Below are 27,550 nucleotides of genomic sequence, written 5' to 3'. Positions count from 1 at the left end.
CTAAATGAGGAAGTTGAATCTTTTCCTGTGATGTCAGTTCTTGTTTGAATAACCTATAAGTAGACACTTGCAAGTGAAGTATGTGCCACATGCATTCCTTTCCTTAAATGCATGCATCATTTCCTTATTTGTCGCAAGGTTCTTGGTCATCCCCCCTGCTGTTTAAACCCAGAATTTTAACATCTGGCACTAGGAACGTCTACCAGGTTTGCTTGTTTTTTCTTCAAAAAAGTTACTTACTAAGAGAAAAGTCCCATATTATGGTTATCCTTGCTCATCTACAGCTAACGTGATGGTTTTGACAAGTCCCTGTATTTAAAGAGAGACCTGAGCAGACACTGGAAAACATTTTGGGCCTAACAGGTTAGTAAATATAATTATTTTATTTCTGAAAATGTATACTCCCACCATTACTGAACTTCAAAATGTATCCTCTGAAGAATGGTTAAAATATCAGGAAAACAAGTGTAAAGCATCTATTAGTACCAAAAACAGTCAATAAGTAAGAACCAAGACACAATAAAAACCCATCTCCAATGTATAAAGTTAGAGAAAGGTTAGACAGCAAAATGACAAAAATAAGATGCAAGGAACTTGAGTTATGAATTTTGCAAGGTTTTCATAAGTCACTGTTTTCAATCCACAAATATTAAAAATGTATAAAATGTTTATGAATCACTGTTTCTCACTCTTAGCTGTAGTCTATGATCCTCAAATTCGGAAGTCCAGGGGGAAAGTCAAAGTTTCAGGCTGACCGTGATGGAAGTCAAGGTCTGATGAAGGGGCCAGGTTGGTCACGATCAAGATTTTACCTTCGAACGTAAAAACTTTTCTGGTTCTTTTTTCTTGTTGACAGTGAGGTCGGTAACTTGAGTCTGGCCTTGGATTTGACGCTGATGGATTGACAAAGCTAGGTGTCTGATAAAAGCCTTGGTTCTCAGCGGCATCAAGGTTACCCAAAAACGGCCAAGTGACAGTAGTCTTTGAGCTTCAGACTCTGGGATCAAGAATCATTATCTTTGGCTTTAAGTTGGCAAGTTGAAGTCCTGTGGTGAGAAAGAGTCCACTTCAGCACTAGCCAAGGGTTCAGGACCTGAGAGGGGCCTCTTAGGGACAAGAAATTAAGCTATCAGCTAAACATTTTTAAGTCCAAGGCAAGTCCAGGGCAAACTGGTCATCTGGACACTTTTTGACTGGGGGAAGGACTCATTAGCCAATTGGCCTACCATTCCCACGGGTCAGCCCTACCTGTTTTACATAATTTTCTGTGGGGTTGGCACTAAACTATCCCACAGTGCATCTCTACCCAAATCTAAGATGTTGGGACCCTTCTTCCCTAGGAAACAACATGGGCATGCTCTTGAGGTGTGTCCATTATAATTAGCCAACCTCCAGTTCTAAAATTAACCCCCCCCCATATATCCCCCAGAGGAGATGCCCATCTGTCGACCTGTACAGGGGAAGGGAAAGCTCCAATGTGATGCATGTTTGCCTATCTAAGTTGGCAGCCCCTTTGATGCTGGGCCACCTGTGGCCACAGCCCTCTGGCCTTTGTGCTAGAGGTCACACCTTCTTCCACCAATTTTTTTGGGCCATGTCGTAGTGGCATTTTAAAAACTGCAGGATCTATCTACAAATTGGAGGTTGATCATGCAAAAAGATCCCTTTCCTTACAGAAAGTAACGGGCTATGTTTTATAGTAAGTGCAGTAGATCCCAGCCTGTTGAAGCTGACCCCTAGATACTTACAAATGATCCAGGTCAATGTGAGTTTTTGGGATGCTGGAGGGCTCTTTATCTTACTTAGATTTGACTCAGTAGCCCATCAGTCATACTCCCGGATCGTTTGACTTTATTTGAACGGAGATGGCATGACAAACATTATCACTGTGCAGTATTTGCATACAACTCTTTGCTTTCCAATAATTCGTCAAGCACATGGGCATAAAGACCAAGCAAGAATATTTAAAATAAAATCCTCAATAGATTGCGCATGTAACAGTGAGAGAGAGCACGTGTCTGCAAACAATGATTGAAATGATTGTCTCCCCCTCTTCCTTTCCAGTTTCTACAGACAATCTCTCTTTCCTCACATTTTTTCTTTCTTGCCTTCCTCATCCCAATACATTCTATTTGCGGCTCTCTGTACTTTATAAAAGTTTTCATTTCTTTCAGTGTCTTTCACTAAACTTGATGCACTTTCCATCCAATTACTCCCGTCTCTCAGCCCTTCCCTGTTATCCTGTTAGAGCCTTATTTGCGCTTTTGTCTGCAAGCCGCAGACAGAAGAGGCCAAGACACTACTAACTAACTTTTTGCGGGACCCAGATTACCAGACCATCGGGTACCGTGGCTACATTCACTTAAGCTGTTAAAGAGGGGGTTCACGATGTAGTGCTCCAGCACAAGTCAGCATTCTAGTGCTGAGCCTGTATCTACACTTAACACCCACCCACCACTGATGTCACTGGTCAGGTGACACAGCATGAATAAAAGCAACCAAGCCCACGTGCTCTGGGCCAGTTGCACCATGCATTTGGTGTGTCCGTGTCGCAGTCTCTTTTAGCATGAGGGCCTAAGGCCCACACACAAGACTTTACAATGGCGACGAGGGTAGCTGTGTCCATGCGTGCCACAGCTCTCAAAAACATCGAGGAAAAGGGGAAGAGAATGCTGCCCGCCTGAGAGCACATCCCCTGCGACATAAGCCGGAAGCCGAGAGGCCCACAAGGCGTGTGCCGAGCCCAGGGCCTGTAAGGAAAGGAGGAGGTGACCGGGAGCCCACCCCGCACCTCTCCAGCCTGCCGTGGCCCGCCCTGCCGTGGCGGTGCCCTGAGAAGACAGAGAAGCCATCGCGGTGCCCACCCGCGTAAGAACAGGCCCGTCGGCCGAAGGTGAGCCCCGGACTGTAAAGCACCAAAAGCGGAGCCCACCCGCTATAGACATAAGCACTGCCCCAAAAGTGCGAGTGGCGCTGACTACTGGCCCCCGTAATTAAGACAAGACCAGCGGAGCCCACCCTCGGCATACCCGCAGCGACGCGGCGTCGGCCGCTACACCCCGTGATCAAGCAAGGCTCGCGGAGCCCACCCGCGGCCTACCTACAGCGACGCGGCGTTGGCCTGCTACTGTCCCCGTCAGGAAGCGAGGCCTGCCTGCAGCTCCCCCACCGCGTGTGTGAAGTGCTGTGGCTGGGGGGGGAATGAACTTGAAAGAGATCCCTCGCAGCGTGTGACGCCGAGCAAATTGAAGCGGAGCCCACCCGCGATGTGGTGCCCACACTGTCCCTGAGGCGAGTGCCGCCCCACACGTCGGAACCTAGCCCCCAGCCCCCCTGCCCGCGAGCGAAGGAAATGAGGCTGCCGCGGGCAGGGAGCGGAGAACAGTGACGGAAAACGCGACAGGGAGATTAAGAAGCCAGCGGTGCTCACCCCGCATAATTGCAAACAGCCCCCCTGCCCGGACTGTGTGAGGCTGCGGTCGGGGATAAGCGAGAGGAGCAAGCGTCTAGCCTTCGGCCGCCTGGAGCAGCGACCTCAATGTGAGCAGAGAAAGAACCCTGGTAGGGAAACTGCCCTAGCGCCAGTAAGGAAGAGTCAACTCACCAGCTCGGTGAAGAAAGCAGCCATCTCCGCCCCTGAGAACAAAGCCACACTCCCTCACCACTGTGCAGAAGGTACGGTGAGGCTGCAGCAGTGAGGAGCAAGACAATGAAGGTGGAACACGGCCGCAGCCACCGGAAATAAAGAAAAGAGCAGTGAAAACACTCACTGTAGTCCCGGGGCCCCATTCTCCTAACTGCCACTGAAATCCAGCACCGGCTACAAGGAAGGAAAAGACTGCTGGTGCCTGCCCACGAACTCCCCCGCCATCTAGTGGCCTTTTCCCAGTATTGCAAGGAAGAAAAGAAACAAACCCAGGACAAGCAAAATCAACACAGCCAACACAGGAGCCCCCCCACAAGTGATGCCCAGAGATTGATAGAGAACCACCTGCTGGCAGGTGGCTACTCCCAAGGAAAAGAGAACAAAAGAAAGGCAACACTACCACAGCATCGTGATAGAAAGGACTGCTACCACCAGAGAAAAGGAAAGAAAGACAACGGTGAGCGCGTGATGAGTGCGCAAGAACACTGATACACCGAAACGCCACCAAGCTACCACACAGCCTGAGAAGATAAAAGGCGACGGCGCAGGAGCGCGCCAGAAGCACAAGAATGCGACAGAACCTAAGAAACGCGCATGAAGCCCCAGAAGCGCGTCAGGAGTGCAGCAACTCCACCCAGGACACTACAAAGGATCGCAACCACCAATGCAAAGAAGAAGCACGACCAGAAGAAGATCCATGGAGTGGTGACGCAACCCTCCAGAAGCAAACACCCAAGAAGCATCTACACCACGCCAGAAGAGAAGACAGCGATGCCTGGTGGCCACAGGCCATTGCTGCAGCAGAATGGCGAAAGCAGGAACACCCCCACACAAACCAACGATGGTTCTGGAACCCAGCACCAGGAAGTGCGAAAGCGCATGACACAAATGCGCAGCAGTGCGAACAGCACTAGCCCAAAGCAGCAAGTCACAAGGGATCACCTGAAGAGCGCAGCCAATTGCGCACCAAGACAATTAAACAGAGATGAAAAGAATATGGTTGCGCAGACAACCCGCAGCATTAAAGATTCAACACAGAAGCAACCTGACCACTCAGCCTGGATACAAGGCATGAATCCGACCAGCCAGATGGTCACACCACGAAGCCTACCTGCCGGACCTCGGCAGAAGGGACCAGCACGAGGTCCAAGAAGTTCAGACAAGGCGCGGTCCGAGGACCTGGACCCACGAACTTCAACCACACAAATAACGAAAGCAACAGGAAGAAGATGTGAAGGTCGCAACGCTAACCCTGGAAGTGAGTGTCAAGAAGACAGTGTCCTAGGACTAGGACAAGACCAGGAAGACACGTGCAGAGTGCGCGCACTGCATGGGGAAGCTTGGCCAGAGAAGATGAAGAAGATTGGGCCAGGGTACGTCGCGAGAAGAAGGAGAAGGAAGAAAGATCTAAGTGGCCACCGCCACTAAGAAGAAAAGAAGGGAGAAGTAATCAGAGTGGCACGATTGTCAAGTTAAGAAGAAGGAAGAAAGAACAGAGTGGCCACCACCACTAAGAAAGGAAGAAAGGAGAAGTCGGAATGACACGCTGCCACTGCAAGAAGAAGCCGCCCCTGCGGAAAGAAGCAAGGTGACAGGCACTGGAGCACCTGAGTGCAATGGAAGACAAGCCTGGTAAGAGCACCGGCAGCGCAGACCAAAGACAACCATCTACGAGCCATCCATCCACATGGCGAACGCAGAAGAGAGCAAGATAAACTGTTGGCGACATCTACCTCTGAGGTTGAGCGGAAGATTGGATGTGCTCACACATCTGGCTGATGAACTGACCACTCCACACCGACCCATGGCAACCCAAGAAGCAGAGGCCTCAAGGGACTCTGGTGGCAGCAAGTCCCGCACGGGAGACAGAGCTACAGAAGCACGTCTGCAGGACCCAAGGGGATGAAAATCTCATGAGCAATGAAGAGAGTCGACAACTCAACCTTCAGGTGGAACTAGGACACGACGGTGAGGCTCGTGGAGCGCCCTGCCCACGGCCGGAAGGCCATGGTGGAGCAACACGACCGAAAACACCAGTCCAGTGGAAACCTGGCGAAGAGTTCCTCCCAGACATCTGGTGAGAGAAGAATACCGGCCATAGGGGCATCCTAGTGAGAGGGATGTTTGCACCTACTCTATTCACCTGCCAAGAGTCAACACTAAAGCCTGACCGGAAACAACACGAAGCCAGAAGAGAGAACAAAACCAGAAGACTGTTGACACCTGTGTCATCCATATATCTCTTACCACCAACGGAGCGAAGCAAAGGCAGGGCTGAGAACAGCGGACAGACAGCACCGACAATGAATGAACCCGCAGAACAACTGCAAACCGTGCCACCAAGAACTGTTAATCCTGAACGCAAGAACTATACTGCCTGCGACTTGCAAGCAGCCAAAGAGACTCGTTTTGAAAGCGCAAGTCCAATGTTATTTTCTGTGTTTTCTTTCCCCCACAGGTTTTTGGACTCTTTCCGTTTGGTTTAATTTTTAACCAATTTGGGGAGGGATGTAGTGTCAGCATTCTAGTGCTGAGCCTGTATCTACACTTAACACCCAGCCACCACTGATGTCACTGGTCAGGTGACACAGCATGAATAAAAGAGGCCGAGCCCACGTGCTCTGGGCCAGTTGCACCATGCATTCGGTGTGTCCGTGTCGCAGTCTCTTTTAGCATGAGGGCCTAAGGCCCACACACAAGACTTTAAACACAGCGCCACTGGGAGCAGTTAGCAGTAGCCTTTTCTTCACTTGGGCGGGGGGAGGGCGACGCTTCCTCCCCCTCCACCCGCTGTAAGCCTCACAGGAAAAATAAAATGGAAATGAAAATATTTCATTACCATTTCATTTTCCCAACATGCGCACTCACCGCCCTGCCGCAGCCTGAGCCCAGAGACATACAGGTGTGTCCTCTGCTGCCGATTGGCAGCAGAGGACAGTGGCAGTGGCTGGCTGGATGCTTCAAAGTGCGCATGCCACTTTGGTTGGCTTTCATGCGCCAGCCAGCCTCACATGCACACTTTGAAGCTCTCCACCCAGCTGTCTTTTGGCAGCTGGGTGGAGACCAAGTACAGTCCTGCAGGACATGAAAGAGCGTCCAGCCAGCCCGCTCCGTCCAATCCTGGCACTGGTCTCACAGCATGAGAGCAGCGCCAGGGTTGGTTAAGGGAGTTGGCTGGGCCTGTGCTAGAGTGGAGAAGAGGAGCGAGAGGAGCGAGGATGTGCAAGCCAAGTAAGTGATTTATATTCTTTTCCTCGTACCCTTTACTTCTCTCTCTTCCCCTCTCCACTTGGCAGTTTGCCCCTCCCCCTCTCTCCCCCCCCCCACTCAGTCCCCATAGCTGGCTGCCACAACTGGAGTAGTGCTTAATTCGTAAAATAATTGCCAGAGCTCAAAGGTTTTCTCAGAATCTGCAGCTGACACTTACGAATGCCAGGATTGCCAAATACCGAGGTTGCAGTAGTCTTGATTGCACCACTGTACAGTCACTGTCCCCTTTATTTCGCTCTTGGATGTTCTTTTTCATTCCTGCTTTCTCCCTTTGTTACTGTTTTTCCATTTTTCGCTTCCTCCTCCTTTTGTGTTTAGGTCGAGGACTCCGTCGCACTGCGTAAGCAGTGGGCGGAGCTCCAAAGATTTACTGTTTCTTAGAGGGGGCTTGGAACCTTCCCCTCTTCTCCATTGGCTGGCTTCCTAAACGGAGGCCAGCCATTGGAGGAGAGGGGGATCACTCAGTTCAAGCCCCGTCTTATTCGGATTCGGGGGCATTTTTTTAAGCTTCTTTCTATTTACTTTCTCTCCTCTTCCCATTGGCTGGAAATTTACCTTCCAGCCAATGGGAAGAGGAGAGAAAGAAAACACGCCCCGAATGCGAAAATTAGGCTGCGTTTCTCCGAGGCATTTCTGCCTCGCCTCGGAGAAACGTGGTCGTGTGGAGCGCTCTTCAAATTAAGCCCTGCTTGTATCCCTGTGTTTTCTCTACTTCTCTTGTACCCATGCTATATGAAGTGCACCCTCCTCCTCGCGTCTACCCCTGATTACTTTCTTCCTCTCCTGCCCCCCACCACACACATGTCCGCCTTCCCTCTCCTAATGTTGCTGCGCCTCGTCTCCTTTGTACTTTCTTGCACCCCTGCTCCTTGAGGCCCCTTTTCTTTCTTTTCTTCTTGTACCCCTTGTGACCCGTGCTCCACTTCCAGTCACCCTTCTTCTCTGACCCCCCCTTGTACATTCTTACAACCCTGCTCTTGAGGCCTGCTCTCTTTCTTCTCATCCCGCCCCCTTGAGCCCCGACCTCCCCTCTGTCACCCTTCTTATCTGATCCCCTCTTGTACTTTCCTGCACCCGGAGCAGGCCCGTAGTCAGCGGCGAGGGGGGCGGGGGTGCAGCCGGACTGTTTACTCGGCACCCACCAAAGCAGAAAATGATTGTGTTTCATTCCTGACTACACATGCGCTCTGAAGTGGAGCTACTGCGGCGCGAGCGAGGGAGACAAATTAAAGGAATCGTTTCTTGGAAACCCACGGGAATAACCCCACCGCCGAATACCTTCAAGAAGGCAGATTAGAGAAGCAAAAAAGGCGCCGCTTCAGGAAAAAGCAGAACTCGTGTTTATTTCTAGCGCTAAACGTTTCAAATGGAAGAAATGAGCGGCAGGAGATGGGGTCCCGGCCCGAAGGAAGGCGAGAGCCGCGCATCTGGCGCGAAAATACCACGAGCGAGGAGGGTAAGTCGGCTGGAGCGCCACCAGGAGGCGCTCTGTAATGCCTCAATGTCGCCTTGTGTGTGTGCGATTGTTTGAGGTCACAGCGCCGTAAATCACCTGTGCCCCTTTACTACAGGTAAAATGATTGACTGTGTGACGTCATAGTGCAAGTCAGGGGCGCCTGCATTGTTTCAAGGTCCCCTCCAGAGTGCGCGATTGTTTAACGTCATAGTGCCTGTAAATCACCTGTGCTCCTCTACATACAGGTAGAATGATGGATTGTGTGACGTCATAGTATAATTGAGGGACACCTGCAATGTCTCAGTGTCCCCTTGTGCTAGATTTTTTGATGTCATAGCGTGCGTAAAGCACCTGTCTACAGACAGAATTAAATCATTACATTACATCATTTCTTTATTTCGGCAATTTGCCATAAAAGATTGAAAATACATACATAAAGATAAAAAAGAGAACATGCCAGTTTTACTAATGTACAATCATTTAAAAATTTGACGTAGTGGATAAGATTAATAACAACACATGCCTGCATGGTTGGATATGCTACCGTTGGATCATGCAAGTAAGTGGTAATGCATTTTTAGTTACAGTTTTAAACCTATTTCGCTCCTGGCAAAATAAACAGAATGAAGGAATCTGCTGACACTAAAAACAATGATCTGAGAAGTATCGGACTTAATTATTCTATATGCCAGATTACATGACCTAATTCCCAAAATGTTACACAAGGGTTTGAGCCATTTTTTCCTGGCTTTGGAATATGCTTGACAAAAAAACAATATGTGAAGCTCATCCTCCTTGTAATTTCCTTCACACATTAAGCAATTTCCACTTGCTACATGGGGTTCGTCTTTATTTTTCCTAGACCAATATTCCTTAATATAGTTGGTCATAAGGTTTCCATACCTAAACTTCAAAAATAGGGTCTTTGCTGGGGGGGCTCAACTTTGTCGAGGAAGACCTCAAAAAGGGGTTCGTCCTTAAAAGTTAAAAAGTTATTCACTAGAGTCCCACATCTGTTCCCATTGACTAATTGATTATTTATGAAGGACCAAAAGACATTTTTCACCATGATTTTTGTGTTATGTGGTAGCCTTTCGGGATACTCCCATAACTGTGGGAGGCCTAAGATAGAAAACCATGTTTTAATATGTTTGAGCCAGGAAATAGAGTTCAGTGAGTCTAAGCCCATTATTTCTTGTAACCCTTTCCTATAATCATCCAATTCTGATGTCTGCCACAATCTTACCCAGAACATTAAAGGCCTCAGAGTGGTGTAATGATCTGTCCTCTTAAAGTTCAGATCCAATTGAAGAGGCACTAAAGGGGTACTTGTAGGAACCCTTACAGTGCTTCGCATAAATTTGTTATCCATAGTGGAGAAGGTATCCTTCGCCGATGGCCCCCAGATCTCAGCCCCATAAAGAGCTGCAGGTTGAACTTTGAATTTAAAGAGTTCCATAACAGGTGTCACTGCCTTACTTGTACTTGCGTTAAGCTTACTAATAATTAGTGTAATGTTTTGGGCAAAAATCACCTTACTTTTCTGAATTTGGGGTTTCCAAGTAAATTTCGAGTCTATCTCAACCCCCAAATAAGAGAAGTGGTCAACTAATTCCAGATCCTGACCATCTAAAGTTAAGCACCCTTTATCCTGCCTACTTGGATTTAGGGCCATGCACTTTGTTTTATTTACATTAATTTCCAGCCCTTTCTTGTCGCAATATTCACTGAAGGAGTTAAGTAGCGCCTGGAGACCTTTCTTAGTTTGCGAAATCAAGATGGTATCGTCCGCGAAAAGTAACGCAGGCACCCTTTCTCCATTAAGTCGGGGCGAATCATTAGTGCAGCCCTCCAGATGAGCAGGGATGTCATTCACAAAAAGTGAAAATAAGATTGGAGCCAGGACGCATCCTTGACGAACGCCACACTCTATTGGTATATTTTGGGTCAGTTCGCCATTAGGACCCCATCTCACTTTAGCGAAATTCCTGGCGTGCAGCTCAATTATTTGAGCCAGAAGGCATCCTGGCATCCCAGCCTCGTCAAGGGACCTCCAAAGGAGATCCTGTGGCACTAAGTTAAATGCTGCTCTCAAATCTACGAAAGTGACATATAAATGCCCTTTCCTGATTAAAACGTATTTTCCAGTAAAGGCAGCAAAATCTAAAAACCTGGTCGATGGTACTGACCTTACTCCTGAACCCAGCTTGCCATTTTGTAATTACCCTTTTATCCTCTAGCCAATGATTTATTCGGGTTAGTATGTGCCTTGAATATAATTTCTGCAGGATGTCCATTAGGCTAATCGGTCTATAATTAGAGGGTTCAGACCGATTGCCCTTTTTGAAAACTAAAACAATTTCGGCACCCCGCCAGCTGTCTGGGAAGTTGCAATTACTAGATAAAACATTAAATAAGTAGTTTACATAGGGTGCCCAGACCTTTATGTCATGTTTATACAAGTCCCCGGGTATTTTATCAAGACCTGGGGCTTTGCCATTTTTCAATGCACTAATTGCCATTTCTGTTTCATCAATAGAGAAGTCTAGGCACTCAATCTGGGGAGGGGCCCATGATGCTAACTTACTACACTTATCTATACCATTATCAAATTTTTGATATAGAGTCGTGAAGTGATTCACCCATGTGGATTCATCGAGATATACATCTTTCACTGTTCTACCTACATGGCTCCCGTTGGCGACTAGCCTCCAGAACCCTACAGTGTCCTTCGCTTTGGCGGCAACCAACAGTTCTGCCCAGCTCGCCTCCTCCCAGGCCTTCTTTGAGGTCATCTGAATGTACTTGTACGCCTCCCTTGCTAGTTTAACATCATTTTGACTTTTGTTTTTTATGGCAATCATAAGCTCCCCCTTGGCTAGCCTACAGGACTTGTCGTACCATGCTTTGCCATGAGACAAGTTCCTTACATTTTGCTGCCTCTTCTTTGGCATTTTTGTTAATAATGTTTTCAATGTCATAAAAAACTCCTTGTGCAATACCATAAATTGATCTGTGGTGGTATCACGCCCTAACAGGGGTGCAAAGATCGACTCAAACAGTGAGTATATTGCGAAGAGAGTTTCACAGTGTTCTAGCACGTAAGGCCACTTTAAGGCTTGTCTATTGCTACTGACCAATGTGTCATCGCATGGGACAGTATTATGTGCCTCTAGAGAGAATGCATCACTAGATTTCTTAAGCAGAAGTGCGTCTAAAGTTAATTTCATGGGGTAGTGGTCACTCTCTGATCTATCCTTCACCTCAAAGTCAACCATATACTGCCAGATGGATAGTGAGACAACTACAAAGTCTAGGTTGCTTTTAGTGGCAGATCTTGGAAAGGTAGGCTTTTTTAAAACATCTGAGGGAAGGCGGCCATTACATGCCCTAAGACCGTGGTCAGCCATCAACTTCACTATTTGTACTGCCAAGGTGGAACATTTCACAAACTTAGTGTTGTCCAACCGAGGGATGTTATTTACAGAATCTTCATCCTCGAAGACATCAATAAGTCCTGGGACAGGTTCGAAATTGCAGTTTAAATCACCACCTATTATAACTGCTTCTTTACCAACCACCCTCCCCATGAATGAGTCTAATTTAGCTAGGATAGCCGATTCCTTGGTGTGGGGTAATGGCCTATTATAGACATTAATTAAATAACACAGTCTCCCATCCACAGTTTTAATTTTAAGGGCCAAAATGTCTGGCGAGCTAGTATCCATAACTTCTATCCTAATCTTCAGGGTTACCTTAACCCAGATAATTAGGACCCCAGAGGGCCTACCCCTAACTGAAGGAACTGCTCCAATGCCATATGATTTATAACCAACCCTGTGTGGTGTACCAATTGCCCATGATTCCTGTAACAGACAGAGGTCACTAGAGTCAATATACTCCGCCCACTCGGGATCCCTTAAATTCTTAGTTACTCCTGCTATGTTCCATGAGATTAACCTCAATGGCGAGTTGCTACTGCAAGTAGAAAGTCCTACATTTGAAATAACTACATCCAGTGGTGGTGGCACCGGAAGAGTCAACACGTCTTGGGACAGTCTACATGCTTCATACTCCTCCCTTTGTAGGGTATGCCCCTCAATCCCTGTTCAGCTGGTACTACCAGGCATCTCTCATCTTGTGGGAACTTACAGACTGCATCAGAACCTAAACAGTGGGCAGCTCCCTCCCCCGTAGTCATTCCTATACTTTTTTCTAGGTTACTTTCTTCTGGGTTACATGTAGTCATCATAGGCACAGTGCAGGGTGTAGGGGGTATGCCATTGAAACTAATTGTGCAGCCTATCTTTGGGGTGAGTCAGTCTACTCCTTCTAGACAACTGAACCTGTTGTAAGTTGGGGCCCCATTCCACCAACTGTGGTTACCCTGCCTGCCAATTACTGTCCCTCCCCGAACATAGTGTCTAGCCATTGACCAGTTCCCTTCGTAATTGGAATGCGTCTGTGGGGGGTAGAAAAAAGTGAGTGGTCTAGCTTCAATAGATGAGTTCCCACCATAGGTGTTCCATGAGCATATGTGGTGTACTGTGTTTGGCTCTTCAAATGAAACAACAATACAGTCACCTGGGATGGATTTGTATGAGGGGCCTATCCATGGCACCCTTCGCACCATTAATATTTTGCTTTTTATATGGTTAGGTAAGGGCCTGTTTTGAATCAACCAATGTGATACTTTATTCTTCAGTGACCAAAAGGTTTCCTGATAGTGATTGCCTATTTCCGGTACCCCTGTTAACACTACTACATATGGCCTAGCATCTGGTGGAAGGTCTATAAAACCCCCCGATGTTTCTCTGTTGTTTGGATCCCCTGTTGATTAGATTGATGGGCCTTAGTTTCTTTGACCCTCAGGACTGCGTTATCTTTATGGGCTGGTACAGGTTGCGCTGGCAATTGCTTAGATACATTTACTTTTGGGTTGCTAACATTGTTTACATGAACCTCGGATCGGGGTTTGGTTGTGTGGGTTGCTAGCGGTAATGCTGGAGAAATAGCAGTAGGTGCTGGTAAAGTTTTAGCAGCATCAGTTGAACCATTTGATTTACTTCCCACTATACTAAGGCTTGATAAGGTTATAATGCTGTTTTCCACCTCAATCAACTGGTTTTCTATACGTGATAATCTGGCTTCCAGAGGGGCTAGGAGCTTTTTTAGCGTTTCCCATACAGTTTTTAGGAATTCCTCATTTCTTCCCTCCACCTCAGAGACAGTCACCCCGCCATTCTCGGCTCCTATTATGGGATCTTGTTCCCCATCTACTACATCCAGATTAACCTCATCAATATGCGAACAATTTTTTACAACATTGGGGGACGTCTGATGGAACATACCACTCCCACCCCCTACATTAGACTTCCCACCATTAAAATACTGGGCCTTTGCTACTTTAGCCTTTTTCCTAGCATAGGCAGATGTAGTGTTATGTTTCCTTTTTTGGTTTACACCCTCTTTGCTTTCACACAAATTACTCACACACGCCCCATTTCCCTTGGGAATTGTCTCTGTGGATACCCCCAGTACCGGATCCACCACATCCAAAGATAAACTCTGGTTAGTGGGTGGATGGAGTAACCGTGGACTAGGGGCTGACACAACGGGGTTATATCTGAGGTGTAGTGCACATCCGCCAATGTTATAATTGGTACAGGACCAATCAAGCGCTCAGGGGTTTTCACAGATGCTATGTGACCTAAAGATGATTTCTTGGCCATTGCAGGATCCTGGGACAATCTTCTTGCTGCTTCTAAATCCATAGATACTCTCTGTTGCATTTTGTTAATTTCTATGTCTAGGGCAGTATTGGTCCTGGTTATAAAGTCGTCAAGGGTCCCGGTTAACTGTTTCTCCCCTTTCTCAGCCCTGCTTCTACTTTCTCGTATAGACATAATTCCTAGATTCCCTTACAAAGAGTTATGGCACAGAACAATAATACAGAACAATAATACAGAAAACTAAGAGAGGTGGCCCGGTCCGGTCTTACACGGTCTCTAACGGGCTACAACGGGCCCGCTCTTGGCCCGGTCTTCGCCCAGCCGCTCCTGCGCGCTCCCGTGCAGCGGCCAACTGGAGCTGATATATACACCCTGGGGGCTGGGCAAGCAGGGAGAGCGGTCCAGGTGGTGCCGGTCAGCCGAGCAGGGACTCCTGGGAATTGGAGTCCCTGTAGCTCCACTCGCAGCCGTGCCTTTAGCCCACACACACCCCCAGCAAACCTCGATGTCAGGAGCAAGTCTGTGGGTGCAAGGTCCTCCCCGGCGAAGCGGGACCCGCGCAGCGGGTCCGGCAAGCTGTGGCGTTGATCCTGGAAAAGGATTATCAAGCGTCCTCACTGGCAAGGTTAGTTGTCTAGAGATTCCCGCTAAGGACTAGAGCGGGTTGGTTTTCAATGCTTCAAGTGCGCTGGGGGCGGGGCAAGCAGGGAGAGCGGTCCAGGTGGTGCCGGTCAGCTGAGCAGGGACTCCTGGGAATTGGAGTCCCTGTAGCGCCACTCGCAGCCCTGCCTTTAGCCCACACACAACCCCAGCAAACCTCGATGTCAGGAGCAAGTCCGTGGGTGCAAGGTCCTCCCCGGCGAAGCCGGCCCCGCACAGCGGGTCCGGCAAGCTGTGGCGTTGATCCTGGAAAAGGATTATCAAGCGTCCTCAGTGGCAAGGTTAGTGGTCTAGAGATTCCCGCTAGGACTAGAGCGGGTTGGTTTTCAATGCTTCAGGTGCGCTGGGTGCGGGGCAAGCAGGGAGAGCGGTCCAGGTGGTACCGGTCAGCTGAGCAGGGACTCCTGGGAATTGGAGTCCCTGTAGCGCCACTCGCAGCCCTGCCTTTAGCCCACACACACCCCCAGCAAACCTCGATGTCAGGAGCAAGTCCGTGGGTGCAAGGTCCTCCTCGGCGAAGCGGGACCCGCGCAGCGGGTCCGGCAAGCTGTGGCGTTGATCCTGGAAACGGATTATCAAGCATCCTCACTGGCAAGGTTAGTGGTCTAGAGATTAAATCACCTGTGCCCCTTTACTACAGGTAAAATGATGGACTGTGTGACGTCATAGTGCAAGTCAGGGGCACCTGCATTGTGTGTGGCTCTGTCTGTGTGTGTGTGGCTCTGTCTGTGTGTGTGTGGCTCTGTCTGTGTGTTTGTGGCTGTGTCTGTGCGTGTGGCTCTGTCTGTGTGTGTGGCTCTGTCTGTGTGTGTGGCTATGTATGTGTGTGTGTGGCTCTGTCTGTGTGTGTGTGGCTCTGCTTGTGTGTGTGTGGCTCTGTCTGTGTGTGTGTAGCTCTGTCTGTGTGTGTAGCTCTGTGTGTGTGGATCTGTCTGTGTGTGTGTGGTTCTGTCTGTGTGTGTGGCACTCTATGTGTGTGTGTGTGATGCTGTGTGTGTATGGGGCGCTCTGTGTGTGTGTGGCGCTCTGTGTGTGTGTGTGGTGCTCTGTGTGTGTATGTGTGGCACTCTGTGTGTGTGTGGCGCTCTGTGTGTGTGTGGCGCTCTGTGTGTGTTTGGCTCTGTGTGTGTGTGGCTGTGTGTGTGTGTGTGTGTGTGGCTCTGTGTGGGTGTAAATGCAATAGGTCATGCATTTGCGAGCAATTAAGCTATTGGCATTGTAAATGACAATGCCATTTATTTAACGATTAAGCTATTGGCAATGTAAATGACAATGCCACTTATTTATGATTTAAAAAAAAAATGTCATGAGCAATGCCAATAGCTCTACCTTTAATAATGCCGAGACCATTGCATTGTAAATGCTTGTTCTCTCTTTTGCTCAGGGTAAAAAACAGATAAAGAAAAAGAAGAAAGAAAAAGAAGCCATGCTCCTGAAGAAATAAAATGCCGGGGAACCGGGGGGGGGGGGTGGATCAGGTGATGCAGCTTTAACCACTAGCTCAAACTAGGCACTGACTGGGGAGATTCACTGGGGAGATTCACTGGAAACCTCTCTGTTTTCCGCGTTCCACACTTAACCTTTAATTTAGTATATGTGCACCTCTAGAGTGCTGCCAGAAAAATACCAAGAATGACCAAGATTACTTGACAGAACAACGATAAAGTTTCACAACGAAGAAAGAAAGGCACCGCTCTGCACACTATAACCGAAACAGAACAACAAGACCCACTGATGACTCTTCGCGAATACTAAAGAAAGAACCCAAAACCCACATACAAAGGACCCCCACTGGGAAAACTCACAAGCAGCAGACAACAGCCTGCATACCAAGACACCGAAAAGTGCGAAAGGCCACAGAAATTAGGAATACTGCAATATGCAAAAACACTGTGTTCCATAGCAAAACGCTACTTCTTTTCTCCTCTATCTCTACTTAGATTGTCTCAGTCCTACAGACTAACTGGGATTCTGCTGCCGGGTTGGATAAGAGAGACCGCAGTTTAGGATATCACTGTGTTGTAACGTCTAAGAAGGGCTGTTTAAGTAGGATTGCCCACGGTCCTTGGAAAGCCTTCAGTGGTAGGAACATCACCATTAAGGTAAACCTTAATTGTTTTCCTTCTTCCTGGTATAAATCTGAACAGCGCTGACATAATATAGGAAAAGTATAACACAGCACTTCACTGGTCAGTACTTCAGCAATGTGCCTGTGATTCTGGGAAAATCATTTAATCTCACTGAAAATGGATCTGTCCTTGTGTAACGCAACTGGTGCTCATGTAAAGCGCTCTGATACCCGGAACCTTCGGGTCAAGTTCGTGCTATATAAAACTTCTTTAAAAGAAGAGCATTAACTTAAAAAGAAATAGCTTGTAGTCTTATCAAATAAATAGAGCGCACATTGTGAAAATACTTATTGAGGAGAAAGCCCAAAATCAGTAAACCATAAATAGGTAGAGTACGGGAAAAAATGGAGCAGAAGTCTATAACTTCTGTGCTGTAAAGACAAAGTTAGTTCTTTACACACAAGAAGATTATGCTGCCTGAAAGCACTTTGTATTGTTCCACAGTTCTGTACTGTTCTGGGACCCAGAGATACCTCATATTTGGAGCACCTTTTGGGGTCAATTGGCCAGGGTTTTTGGTCTTATCACAACTGCCTGCCATACACACACCATCGAAGCAATTCTCTCCAGATCTGTCTGTTTTCAGCCCAACTCCACCATTACCAGGTTTGGGGCCTGTGACTAACTGCGCAGAGCACCTGGTTACTGGCGGTGGGACTGACGCCTTCTGTCAGCCTATTCTCACAAGCTATAGTCAGCCCTGTCTGCTTGCAAAGTCTTCCTGCATTATGTTATGTTACAGAACTTTTATATAGTGGAGGATCCATCATTTCTAAAGGTACTTTGGCACTTTTGATGTTTAAGTCTGTGGATGGGATGAGCCAAAGTAGAAAGTACTCCTTTCGGGGATTAGATCTTGCAACCCTCAGCTTTATCTTGTACATTTGTGGCAAAACCTCTATTTTGATTGTGGGATCTGACCTCAAGAGTGTTTCTCCCTTAAAGTCAAATTAGAATCTCTACCTCCTGCTCTTCCAGTTTTAGTAGGGGGGTCATATAACCCTACACTACACATTTGGCTTCCCCCCCTGGATACTGTGTTCTGATTGTGTGTTTTTGACATGAAACTTACCACCTGCCCCATATATTAGCAGGATGCAGTGTGTATATCAGGGTGCTTGGTTGGCACTGTGATAAATGATAATAGGATGACATGTATGGCTAAGTGGTACAATGCTGTTAAATTAGTAGTGAGTCAAGCAAGCATACAGTGTTTGCATCTTATGAATTAGTGGGATGTATGTCCTTCATACACCTTTGCACTGGGGAATTTTCTCGCAAAAAAAGGTTTGGAAGAGAATTATTCAGCAACCATTTTTGTTGGTACATTTTCTTGTTTAAAGGCGTTTATCAGGTATCTTCTACAAACAACTAATTTTATTAGATAGGATCACCTCTTGTTTTCTTCTACAAAGTAACCATCTTCGGGAAGCAATTTTTTCTTCAAGGGGACCCTGTTTATGAAATTCACAAAGGTAATGAAGTGTAAACAAAACTTCATGAAATACGGGTAAATCAATTTTAACAACTTCACCCTGACCAACACCCCCGTCTTTAGGGTCAAGAAATGAATGCAGGTTAACTTCCCGTCTCCCCGTTGTTCCCAAGTGCATGCTTTGCAGAGGACCCAATATATTCTTTTATAGGGGGCTTGGGACCTGGTTCTAGAGGCATTTTTGCCCTGCGTCCCGAGCTATACTTTCCTTTCCACTTCTCACTTTTTTGAATGGAGTCATAATTTTCGTTGGCCTAAATCATTGCTATGTCACGTGAAATATCTACCTTTGTGCCTTCTTGAGTACCTAATATAATTCCATTGTCACCTTCACTGCTTCTTCTTCCCGTTTCACATCTGCTTCTGCCAATTTCTCTTGGCACTTTTAAGCATCTCAGTACTACTGTAAGCCTCGTACAAACACCAAAATAAAGCACGACCCTGTTTCTCCACTAACATCCTTTCTTTACACTAGTTCCGTCCTTTTCACCCAATCTCTTCCACTTCAGTGTTTAGGAAGGTGGTCAAATTGGCATACAAACATCAGCATGGCATCTAATACCCTCATTCCAATTCCGAATTCACTCATTCCCTCTCTTCTTTTCTGGCTTCCCTGTTACTTTGTCACCATTCCTCCTCCTGTTACCCCTCGTTGCTTCAAGAAGAATAGAATTCATGTAAATATTCATAAACATAAACCCTGGTGTGGCTCCCCAAAAACAAAAATCCAGCTCACAGCAGCCTCAATGGTCACCCTCTGGAACCTCTGGCCATTCCACAATACTCCCTTGAGTTACCATGAAATACTACTGTAATGTTCATATTGCCTGAATCCTGCCACCAGCTCCCTTTTGTCAAGATGATTCATTGATCAACACACAATCCCACCGAATACAAGTACAAGAGATGCTCTTGTCCGCTGCTCTGCCGCCAGTAAGTGAGGGACTATAAAAAGCGGAGTCTGGGGAAGGCTCGCAATTAAAAAACATAAACCCACACCTGAACAGTTGCAAGACCAGACAAACATCTACAGAGCTTCAAATTTTGAATAGTTCTATGCATTTTATAATGTCTCATCTTAAAAATCTATCATTTACACCATGGGTGCCATAGTCTTCATTGCTTGGGCCTTCTTAGGTGACATTGCTGTGTTGCTGATCTTCTGAAATCGCATCTTACCCTTCCAAACTGGTACCATTATATGTGATGTGAGAGGTGGGATCACATGCACTTCAGAGACACAGAATCGTTATCCAGGAAGAAACAGCCAATGAAGTGAAGGTCCTTGGAAGTGTTTTACAATGTTACCATCCTCTTCCTTCAACTCAGGGATTGGAAATATTTCATGAGTGACAGCACATAAGTGAGATCTATATTTTTGTAATCTGGGGCTGGAGATCCCGCTCAAGATTCTCCCTTATGGGGTACAGAAATGGGGGGCACAGTGCAAACCTTGCATCACTTTGGTTACATTCTTTTCTTTGTTCTGTTGCTACAACCTCTCTTACAGAGTCTGTTCATGTGATATTCAAGAACCAAAAACATATTTTTCCCCACTTGGCGTTTGCAACTGTGAATTCTTTAATTTGGAAATGTTGACAGCTTCCTAGCACTGCCAGCAATAACGCTGTGAATCAATTATCGAATTATACTAGTAAGTAAACGGGTCTTCCTGGGTATGGCTATATAGCAAATACACAACTCCCTTAGAAAAATTAGGGAGGACATGTCTTACCACAATTGTCGCGTGACCTTTCTGTGAAGCAGTGCAGCTTCCCATAGCCACACCTGCACCACTGACAGCCTTTGAGCACCCAAGCTCCATGCTCAATCTTAGCTCCACACATCCTGCAAGACAAAGGGGAAAGGCTTTGCAACGATCTATGCAAGAAAACGTACAAAACGTAGACTATTTGTGACCTGCCCGAAAAAACTAAGAATTACGCAGAATAATGAGCCTCCCTCCCCACGGGCAACAAGTAATGATTGAAACTCTCTCGCATTGGCTGGCACGCGCTCTAGCCTTCACATTAACAAGTTAGCTGCTAATGCCTGCTTCTCACGCCACCTAAACAATCATAATTACATTCAAAAGTTACCAACATCGCATACAAATTTAACACACAATTATATAATTCTTGTGAAGCACGCAATCTCTTTCTGAGTATTTCAGAACACCCGAAAAATCACAAGGAAGTGAATAATCTAGATTACACTGGCCAAACATAGCTTTAAAGTAGCAGAGCCACGCACTGCATGTCTGTACCTCTTTCGCTCGTCGTGTTCGCAGTGCCTCCCCGTAAAGTGCTGCGGGCATGCGCAGAAACTGCCCAGGATGCAGGTGCCCCCATTCTGGCAACAGTGCCTGTTCAGTTTGTTGCCTGCAGAGAAAATGTGTTCCTCTTTACTAAGAAGGCAGTGCTGACTTCGCATCACAGTGACATTTTGGCAGCCCCTCCCACCCCTTCCACCAGGGTTCCCCGAGAGGCCTTGTTTTATTGCCCTCTGCCGCAATCAAATTAGCTGCCTGTTACAAGTGTTTGCTCAGTTAAGCCAGCTTTGTTTACTCTAGGATTAAATACAAACTACTAAGGATTAGCAACTGGCCAAGAGGAAACACCCCAGCCCTACCTCGTCTTTTGGGAAGCTTCGCATTTTTGACTTATTTTGACATAAAGTTCAAGGCTAGGCCTGCATTTGATACAAAAGTTTTAAAACTGTATTTTTATACATGATAATTCTTACAAATCAGCGGAAAGACTGCTAACCCAGAAATGTCGCTATATCTCAGCATTTTTATTTCCATGGAGGAAATTCAAGATAAAAAGTTGAAAGTGGGTGCTGCTATGTCCAGTGTACCACAAGGACGTGTGGAAATTAGACTATAAGCGTTCTGCCGAACAGAAACAAAGAAGTTCTAATGTTTAAAAAATACCACCAGCAGTTAATAAGTGCACTGCAGTTCCAAGAGGCTACTACAGGATTCATCTCAGCAGTTCAGGGTGCACTAGCAACAGTATTAAATACGAACCATTTGTAATTGGTCAACTGGAATTTCCACTAATTCCTTTCTCCCTCTCTTTTTCAGAATGTAACCCTCGGCTAATGCAATAGAGGACACAGAACATTGCTACTACACATTAATGTGATATGTTTATCGTTTTATTATAAAGTGCTTAGACTACGTGCATTCCCCATGTCTAGCGCTATTTTAGATTACGCCTGGATGACGCTGTAGGTGGCGGGTTGCCATCAAAGATGATAACATTTTGAAATATTAACAATACCGCTGTATACATCCTTCAGTTTCGTGTTCTGTGTTAACCTGTGTTCTGATACATATTAATTAGACCAATGATTTGTTTTTATCAGTGCAATGTTTGGGTTGCATAGTTACGTCCTTCGGATTGTCTATGCGGGCCTCCAGCGTGCAAGTTTCACCCAGTTTCAGGATATTTTCATTGGTTGTTTGTGCTCCCTCGTTTTACAGTCCCTTTTTGTAAATAAATAAAAAAAGGACTAATTTCATGCGTTCACCTTCAGAATTTTGTTAATCTATTCATATGACGGTAAAAGCCAAATGTAAACGCACTTTATCTGTCAATGTCAAAAAACCCTCGCCACCAATGTACAAGAAGATCTGGAAGGTTTGCCGAAACCAGCTGTACCTCCCTAAACTTATAAATGTAGAATGCTTTTCTTGTTGATACGAATATAATAGGGGATTAAGAGTGTTTCAAAATCTTTTATTTTATTTTTATTTATTTTGAAAGTTTTATATTGCGCGAACAAGATCTTTGCAGATATCAGAGCGCTTTACAAAGAAAAGGGGTAAGAACAGGAGAGTGCATAACAGGCATTTGGGCATAGCGTAATTGTAGGTAATAAGTGAGTGGTAGGGTAGGTATATAAAATAAGCTTGTTGATACGGGTAGAATGCTTCCTACATAGTATTTTATTCAATATTATCAGGAAATTCAGATAAGTGCAAGACCTAAAAAGTATGTTTTTTTAGCTAAAGACTTTGATCGTCAATGTCACTATGTTTAAAAGATTTGTGACTACTGGGACTTGGTTTCTTTCAGACCTAGACTAGACTCTCTTTCCTTTTCATTAAACGATTCTTTATGAAAAATAAAATAAAGATTTGCGACTATTTTTTTTCGGATGCCACCCTCCAAAGTATTGTATTGGCAACATTGCGGTACAGCTCCTGCAACGACCAGTATAGCGCCAGGCAGCGGTAGCGCGCGCGGTTGGCGGGGGTGGCCGCCTGTACTCACTCTGTGTAAGGCCGGTGAACGGGAGCAGCGCCCCCTGGTGCTGCTGCTTCTTCCCGTTCGAGCTCTGGTTCAGGTCGTTGAAGGCTTCCAGAAAGCTGGCGGCGTCCCTGGCTGGCTGCGGCCTCTTGTGTGTCGAGTTCAGCCTCTCCTGGGCGGCCTCCTCGGCTCTCCCTTTCTCACTCCCTTGAAAGAGCACACGTAAACCGTTAGTCGGTGTCTACAACTGCCCAAGGCCTGCACATTACCACAAGTTAAGGGTTTACACATACCTTTTCCGAAACGAAAGGCCAGCAGGGCGAGGGTCACTGTAACTAACCTACAAGCGGGAGAAATAAAGGGAGGAAGAGTAAAGAAGTGATCATGGAAAAGCCATGAACGCTTGCATGGAGTCACAACTGCGACTTTTCAAGAGTGTTTGCGGAGTTTTGGGGACTTATATTTGGGTTACAGTTTATTACAAACAGTACACTTCATTCGTTTTACGACTCCCATGTACCAAGGGGCAGATTTACACGCCCCTTGCGCCACTTTTGCGTCACTTTCCTATGTTAAAATGACGCAAACGTGGCGCAAGGGGCTTGTAAATCTGCCCCAAGTTTCTTAAAAGGTGAGCGGGACCACCCCAATTTCCGCTTACTACTTGGAGCTTGATTCATAGTGTACTCAATACTTTTACAAAGGTATTCACCAGCGCGCGGCCCTCTGGCTGATTCCGTTATCGAGTCTTCGCATTTAAGCGCCTTCATACTCACGTGCAGCGCTTCTGGTAGTTACTATCCTCTACCACTAAGTCCATATACCGCAAGATTCTCGCAGATTTTGAGCGGTAATTCATTTCCCGTGATTTCCAGGCAAACCTTCTTATTAACATTCCATAAACACCTTATAGGAGTCTTACCTAACAGCCGACAGCCCACTGGGCATTTTCTCAGTCACCATATGTTGGTGCAAGTCGCCTCTCCCAGCAGCTCCACAGGAAACCAGTCTCTGCGGCTGGAAGGACCGTTAGATGCATAGCCACGGCTGGGCTGGTGCTACCGCCCCATGCTCCAGCTATGCTTGGCACCCCGAGGAACGAAGCGAGTCACCGCCACTCTGTCTCCCTCTAGCTCCTGATGCGACTATTTGACATCCAGCAGCAGTTTCTTTCATCCCTGGGCACTTCTGTGCCCTCCCCTCCAGCTCACACGCGCTTCTCACTAGGGGTGGAGCCTTCACAGGACGCTTGAAGTTTACATTCCTTTTGCACATGCAGGGTTCAGCTCGGGCCCAGCTGTGCAGCGGAAACACCTGGGTGCTAGTTTGGGAACAACTATTGAAATCTACGCGTAAAATGTAAAATGGGTAGATAGGCTAGGCACTGAAACAAGACAGAAAACAATTATTTCCTAAATAGTAGCAACTAGCATAGATCTCATTGATAAAGCCAACAGACCGCCACTTAAACAACAAGCATTGGAAATGCAATAGGTCTCGCATTAGGAACGTTTGAGCTATTGGTATTGTAAATGACACTTTTTTTTATTTATGTGTTGGTTTTGAAAGTAGCAAAATTAATAGCTTTGTCAGTTACAATGTCAATAGTGTTAACTTTTGCAAATGTGACACCTATAGCATTTGTAATGCAATGTGTGTTGTATTTACGTAACTTAGATGTCTTGATATTACAAATAACAATGGCTTTTAATTTTGTAAATAATTAATACTTAAATAAAAGTTATTGTAATTTATAATGGCAATAGCTTAAACGTTTGTAAATAACTTTTGTGAAGATTATGTTCAGTGTATTTTATTGTGACGAAAATCCAAGAACATTGCATTTGCACCTACACACACACAGAGCCACACACACACACACACATAGATGTGGTAGTGGTGGATCTGGGGGATATGGTGGTGGTGGATGTGGTGGTGGTGATGGTGGATGTGGTGGTGATGGTGGTGGATGAGGGGGTGGATGAGGGGGTGGATGTGGTGGTGGATGTGGTGGTGGTGGTGGAGGTGGTGGATGTGGATGTGTTGGTTGTGGATGTGGATGTGGTGGTTGTGGATGTGGTGAAAGTGGTGGTGGATATGGTGGTGGAAGTGATGGTGGTGGGTGTGGTGGATGTGGTGGTGGTGGTGGATGCGGTGGTGGATGAGGTGGTGGTGGATGCCGTGGTGGATGTGGTGGTGGTGGTGGATGTGGTGGTAGTGGATGAGGTGGTGGAGGAAGTGGTGGATGTGGTGGTGGATGTGGTGGTGGTGGTGGATGTGGTGGTGGATGTGGCGGTGGTGGATGTGGTGGTGGTGGATGTGGTGGTGGTGGTGGATGTGGTGGTGGTGGTGGAGGTCATGGTGGATGTGGTGGTGGATGTGGTGGTGATGGTGGATGTGGTGGTGATGGTGGATGTGGTGGTGGATGTGGTGGATGTGGTGGTGGTGGATGCGGTGGATGTGGTGATGGTGGATGCCGTGGTGGTGGTGGATGCGTCAGTGGTGGTAGTGGTGGATGGGGTGGTGGTTGTAGTGGATGTGGTGGTGGATGTAGTGGTGGTGGATGCGGCGGTGGTGGGTGCAGTGGTGGTGGATGCGGTGGATGTGGTGGTGGTGGATGTGGCGGTGGATGTCATGGTGGATGTGGAGGTGATGGTGGATGTGATGGTGGATGTGGTGGTGGATGTGATGGTGGATGTGGTGGTGATGGTGGATGTGGTGGATACGGTGGTAGTGGATGCGGTGGATGTGGTGGTGGTGGATGTGGCGGTGGATGTCATGGTGGATGTGGAGGTGATGGTGGATGTGATGGTGGATGTGGTGGTGGATGTGGTGGTGATGGTGGATGTGGTGGATACGGTGGTGGTGGATGCGGTGGATGTGGTGGTGGTGGATGCGGTGGTGGTGGTGGATGCGGTGGTGGTGGTGGATGCGGTGGTGGTGGTGGATGGGGTGGTGGTTGTGGTGGTTGTCATGGTGGATGTGGAGGTGATGGTGGATGTGGTGGTGGATGTGGTGGTGGATGTGGTGGTGGATGTGATGGTGGTGGGTGCACCTACACACACACAGAGCCACACACACACACACACATATAGATGTGGTAGTGGTGGATCTGGGGGATATGGTGGTGGTGGATGTGGTAGTGGTGTTGATGGTGGATGTGGTGGTGATGGTGGTGGATGAGGGGGTGGATGTGGTGGTGGATGTGGAGGTGGTGGATGTGGTGGATGTGGGGGTGGTGGATGTGGGGGTGGTGGATGCGGTGGTTATGGTGAAAGTGGTGGTGGAAGTAATGGTGGTGGGTGTGGTGGATGTGGTGGTGGTGGATGCGGTGGTGGATGAGGTGGTGGATGAGGTGGTGGATGAGGTGGTGGATGTGGTGGTGGATGTGGTGGTGGTGGATGCGGTGGTGGATGCGGTGGTGGATGTGGTGGTGGTGGATGTGGTGGTGGTGGTGGATGTGGTGGTGGTGGTGGATGTGGTGGTGGATGAGGTGGTGGTGTATGTGGTGGTGGTGGATGTGGTGGAAGTGGTGGTGGATGTGGTGGTGGTGGTGGTGGATGTGGTAGTGGTGGTGGATGTGGTGGTGGATGTAGCGGTGGTGGATGTAGCGGTGGATGTGGCGGTGGATGTCATGGTGGAGGTGGTGGTGGATGTGGTGGTGGTGGATGTGGTGGTGGATGTGGTGGTGGTGGATGTGGTGGTGGATGTGGTGGTGGTGGATGCAGTGGTGGTGGATGCGGTGGTGGTGGTAGTGGTGGATGGGGTGGTGGTGGATGTGGTGGATGTGGTGGTGGTGGATGTGGTGGATGTGGTGGTGGATGTGGAGGTGGATGTGGAGGTGATGGTGGATGTGATGGTGGATGCGGTGGTGTTGGTGGATGCGGTGGTGGTGGTGGATGGGGTGGGGGTGGATGTCATGGTGGATGTGGAGGTGATGGTGGATGTGGTGGTGGATGTGGTGGTGGATGTGATGGTGGTGGGTGCACCTACACACACAGAGCCACACACACACACACACACACACACACACACATACACGTGTTACCATCCTTGTGGGGACTATGTGTTTTCACCAGCCTTGTGGGGACTAACCCTTCCCAATGTTTTAAAAATATGCCAATAACAGAAAAATGTTAAGAAAAAATTCATAATACAGGATCCTGCTTCAATTTTACAAATATGTTGTTATTTAGTCACGCGCACAGAACCATCATTGTGGGGACTTGGACATGTGTTACCATCCTTGTGGGGACCTACTCAATAATTCTCATTTCTGATTGAATACACTCATTATCTAATAGATAAATGCTATTTTTCAGTGCCATACATACATAACATGATACTTTAGTCAAATTTGAATAGGTCACTATGTCCTAGGTGCACCTAGAACAGAGATTTGTCTAATAATGCATTTTACAGTAGAAAATGATCATATATATAAAGTGCATTGACAGGGATTCACGGATGTTTAGCCTATTACTGAGTGCACACAAACATTAAGGAATATGAAAACAACACTTAGTTAAATTAATCGAGAGGCTTAAGATCCTGCAATGGGGTCAGATGGCAAAACCAAGTTGCCATCTGACCACCTAGTTGTTTTTCATCAACCTCACCAATTGGCACCATCTACGTATGGCTGTGCATTAATAGTCCCCAAAGAGATGGCATGATATTATAATAATGTTCTAGAGCTGACAGAGTAAGTGTATGATGATGATAATTTTCAAGCCCCCACAGAGATATTGCATGATTAGATTGATGCCCAAGTCCCTACAGATATTGTGGTTTTGGTGTACGATGATAGTCATGCTGCAGTTCATGCAGAAATAACACTATTACAATAATGCACAGGTACCACAGAGATAGTTTGTGATTATAGGAATGCCCAGGTCTCCAC

The 27,550-nt window shown here is 47.1% G+C and overlaps 1 protein-coding gene across 1 annotated transcript in view; it reads right to left on the bottom strand.

Annotated features, from left to right (window-relative positions):
• The window catches only part of LOC147727118 (cryptic protein-like), a 34,345-nt gene extending 10,735 nt beyond the window's left edge, over positions 1-23,610 (bottom strand). The window contains exons 1-5 of the mRNA XM_086963056.1: positions 23,570-23,610; positions 22,941-22,987; positions 22,672-22,854; positions 20,655-20,769; positions 20,124-20,236 (exon numbers count right to left, since the gene is read on the bottom strand). Of these exons, the coding sequence (XP_086819182.1) occupies positions 20,124-20,236; positions 20,655-20,769; positions 22,672-22,854; positions 22,941-22,987; positions 23,570-23,610 (499 nt within the window). The remainder of the gene's footprint in view (positions 1-20,123; positions 20,237-20,654; positions 20,770-22,671; positions 22,855-22,940; positions 22,988-23,569) is intronic.
• Positions 23,611-27,550: the final 3,940 nt, after the last annotated feature.

The sequence above is a fragment of the Lissotriton vulgaris genome, chromosome 3_1 (genome assembly GCF_964263255.1).
Source record: "Lissotriton vulgaris chromosome 3_1, aLisVul1.2, whole genome shotgun sequence".
Classification (NCBI taxonomy): Eukaryota; Metazoa; Chordata; class Amphibia; order Caudata; family Salamandridae; genus Lissotriton; species Lissotriton vulgaris.
The sequence above is the reverse complement of the archived record's forward strand: the minus strand, read 5'-3'. Positions and strand labels throughout refer to the sequence as shown.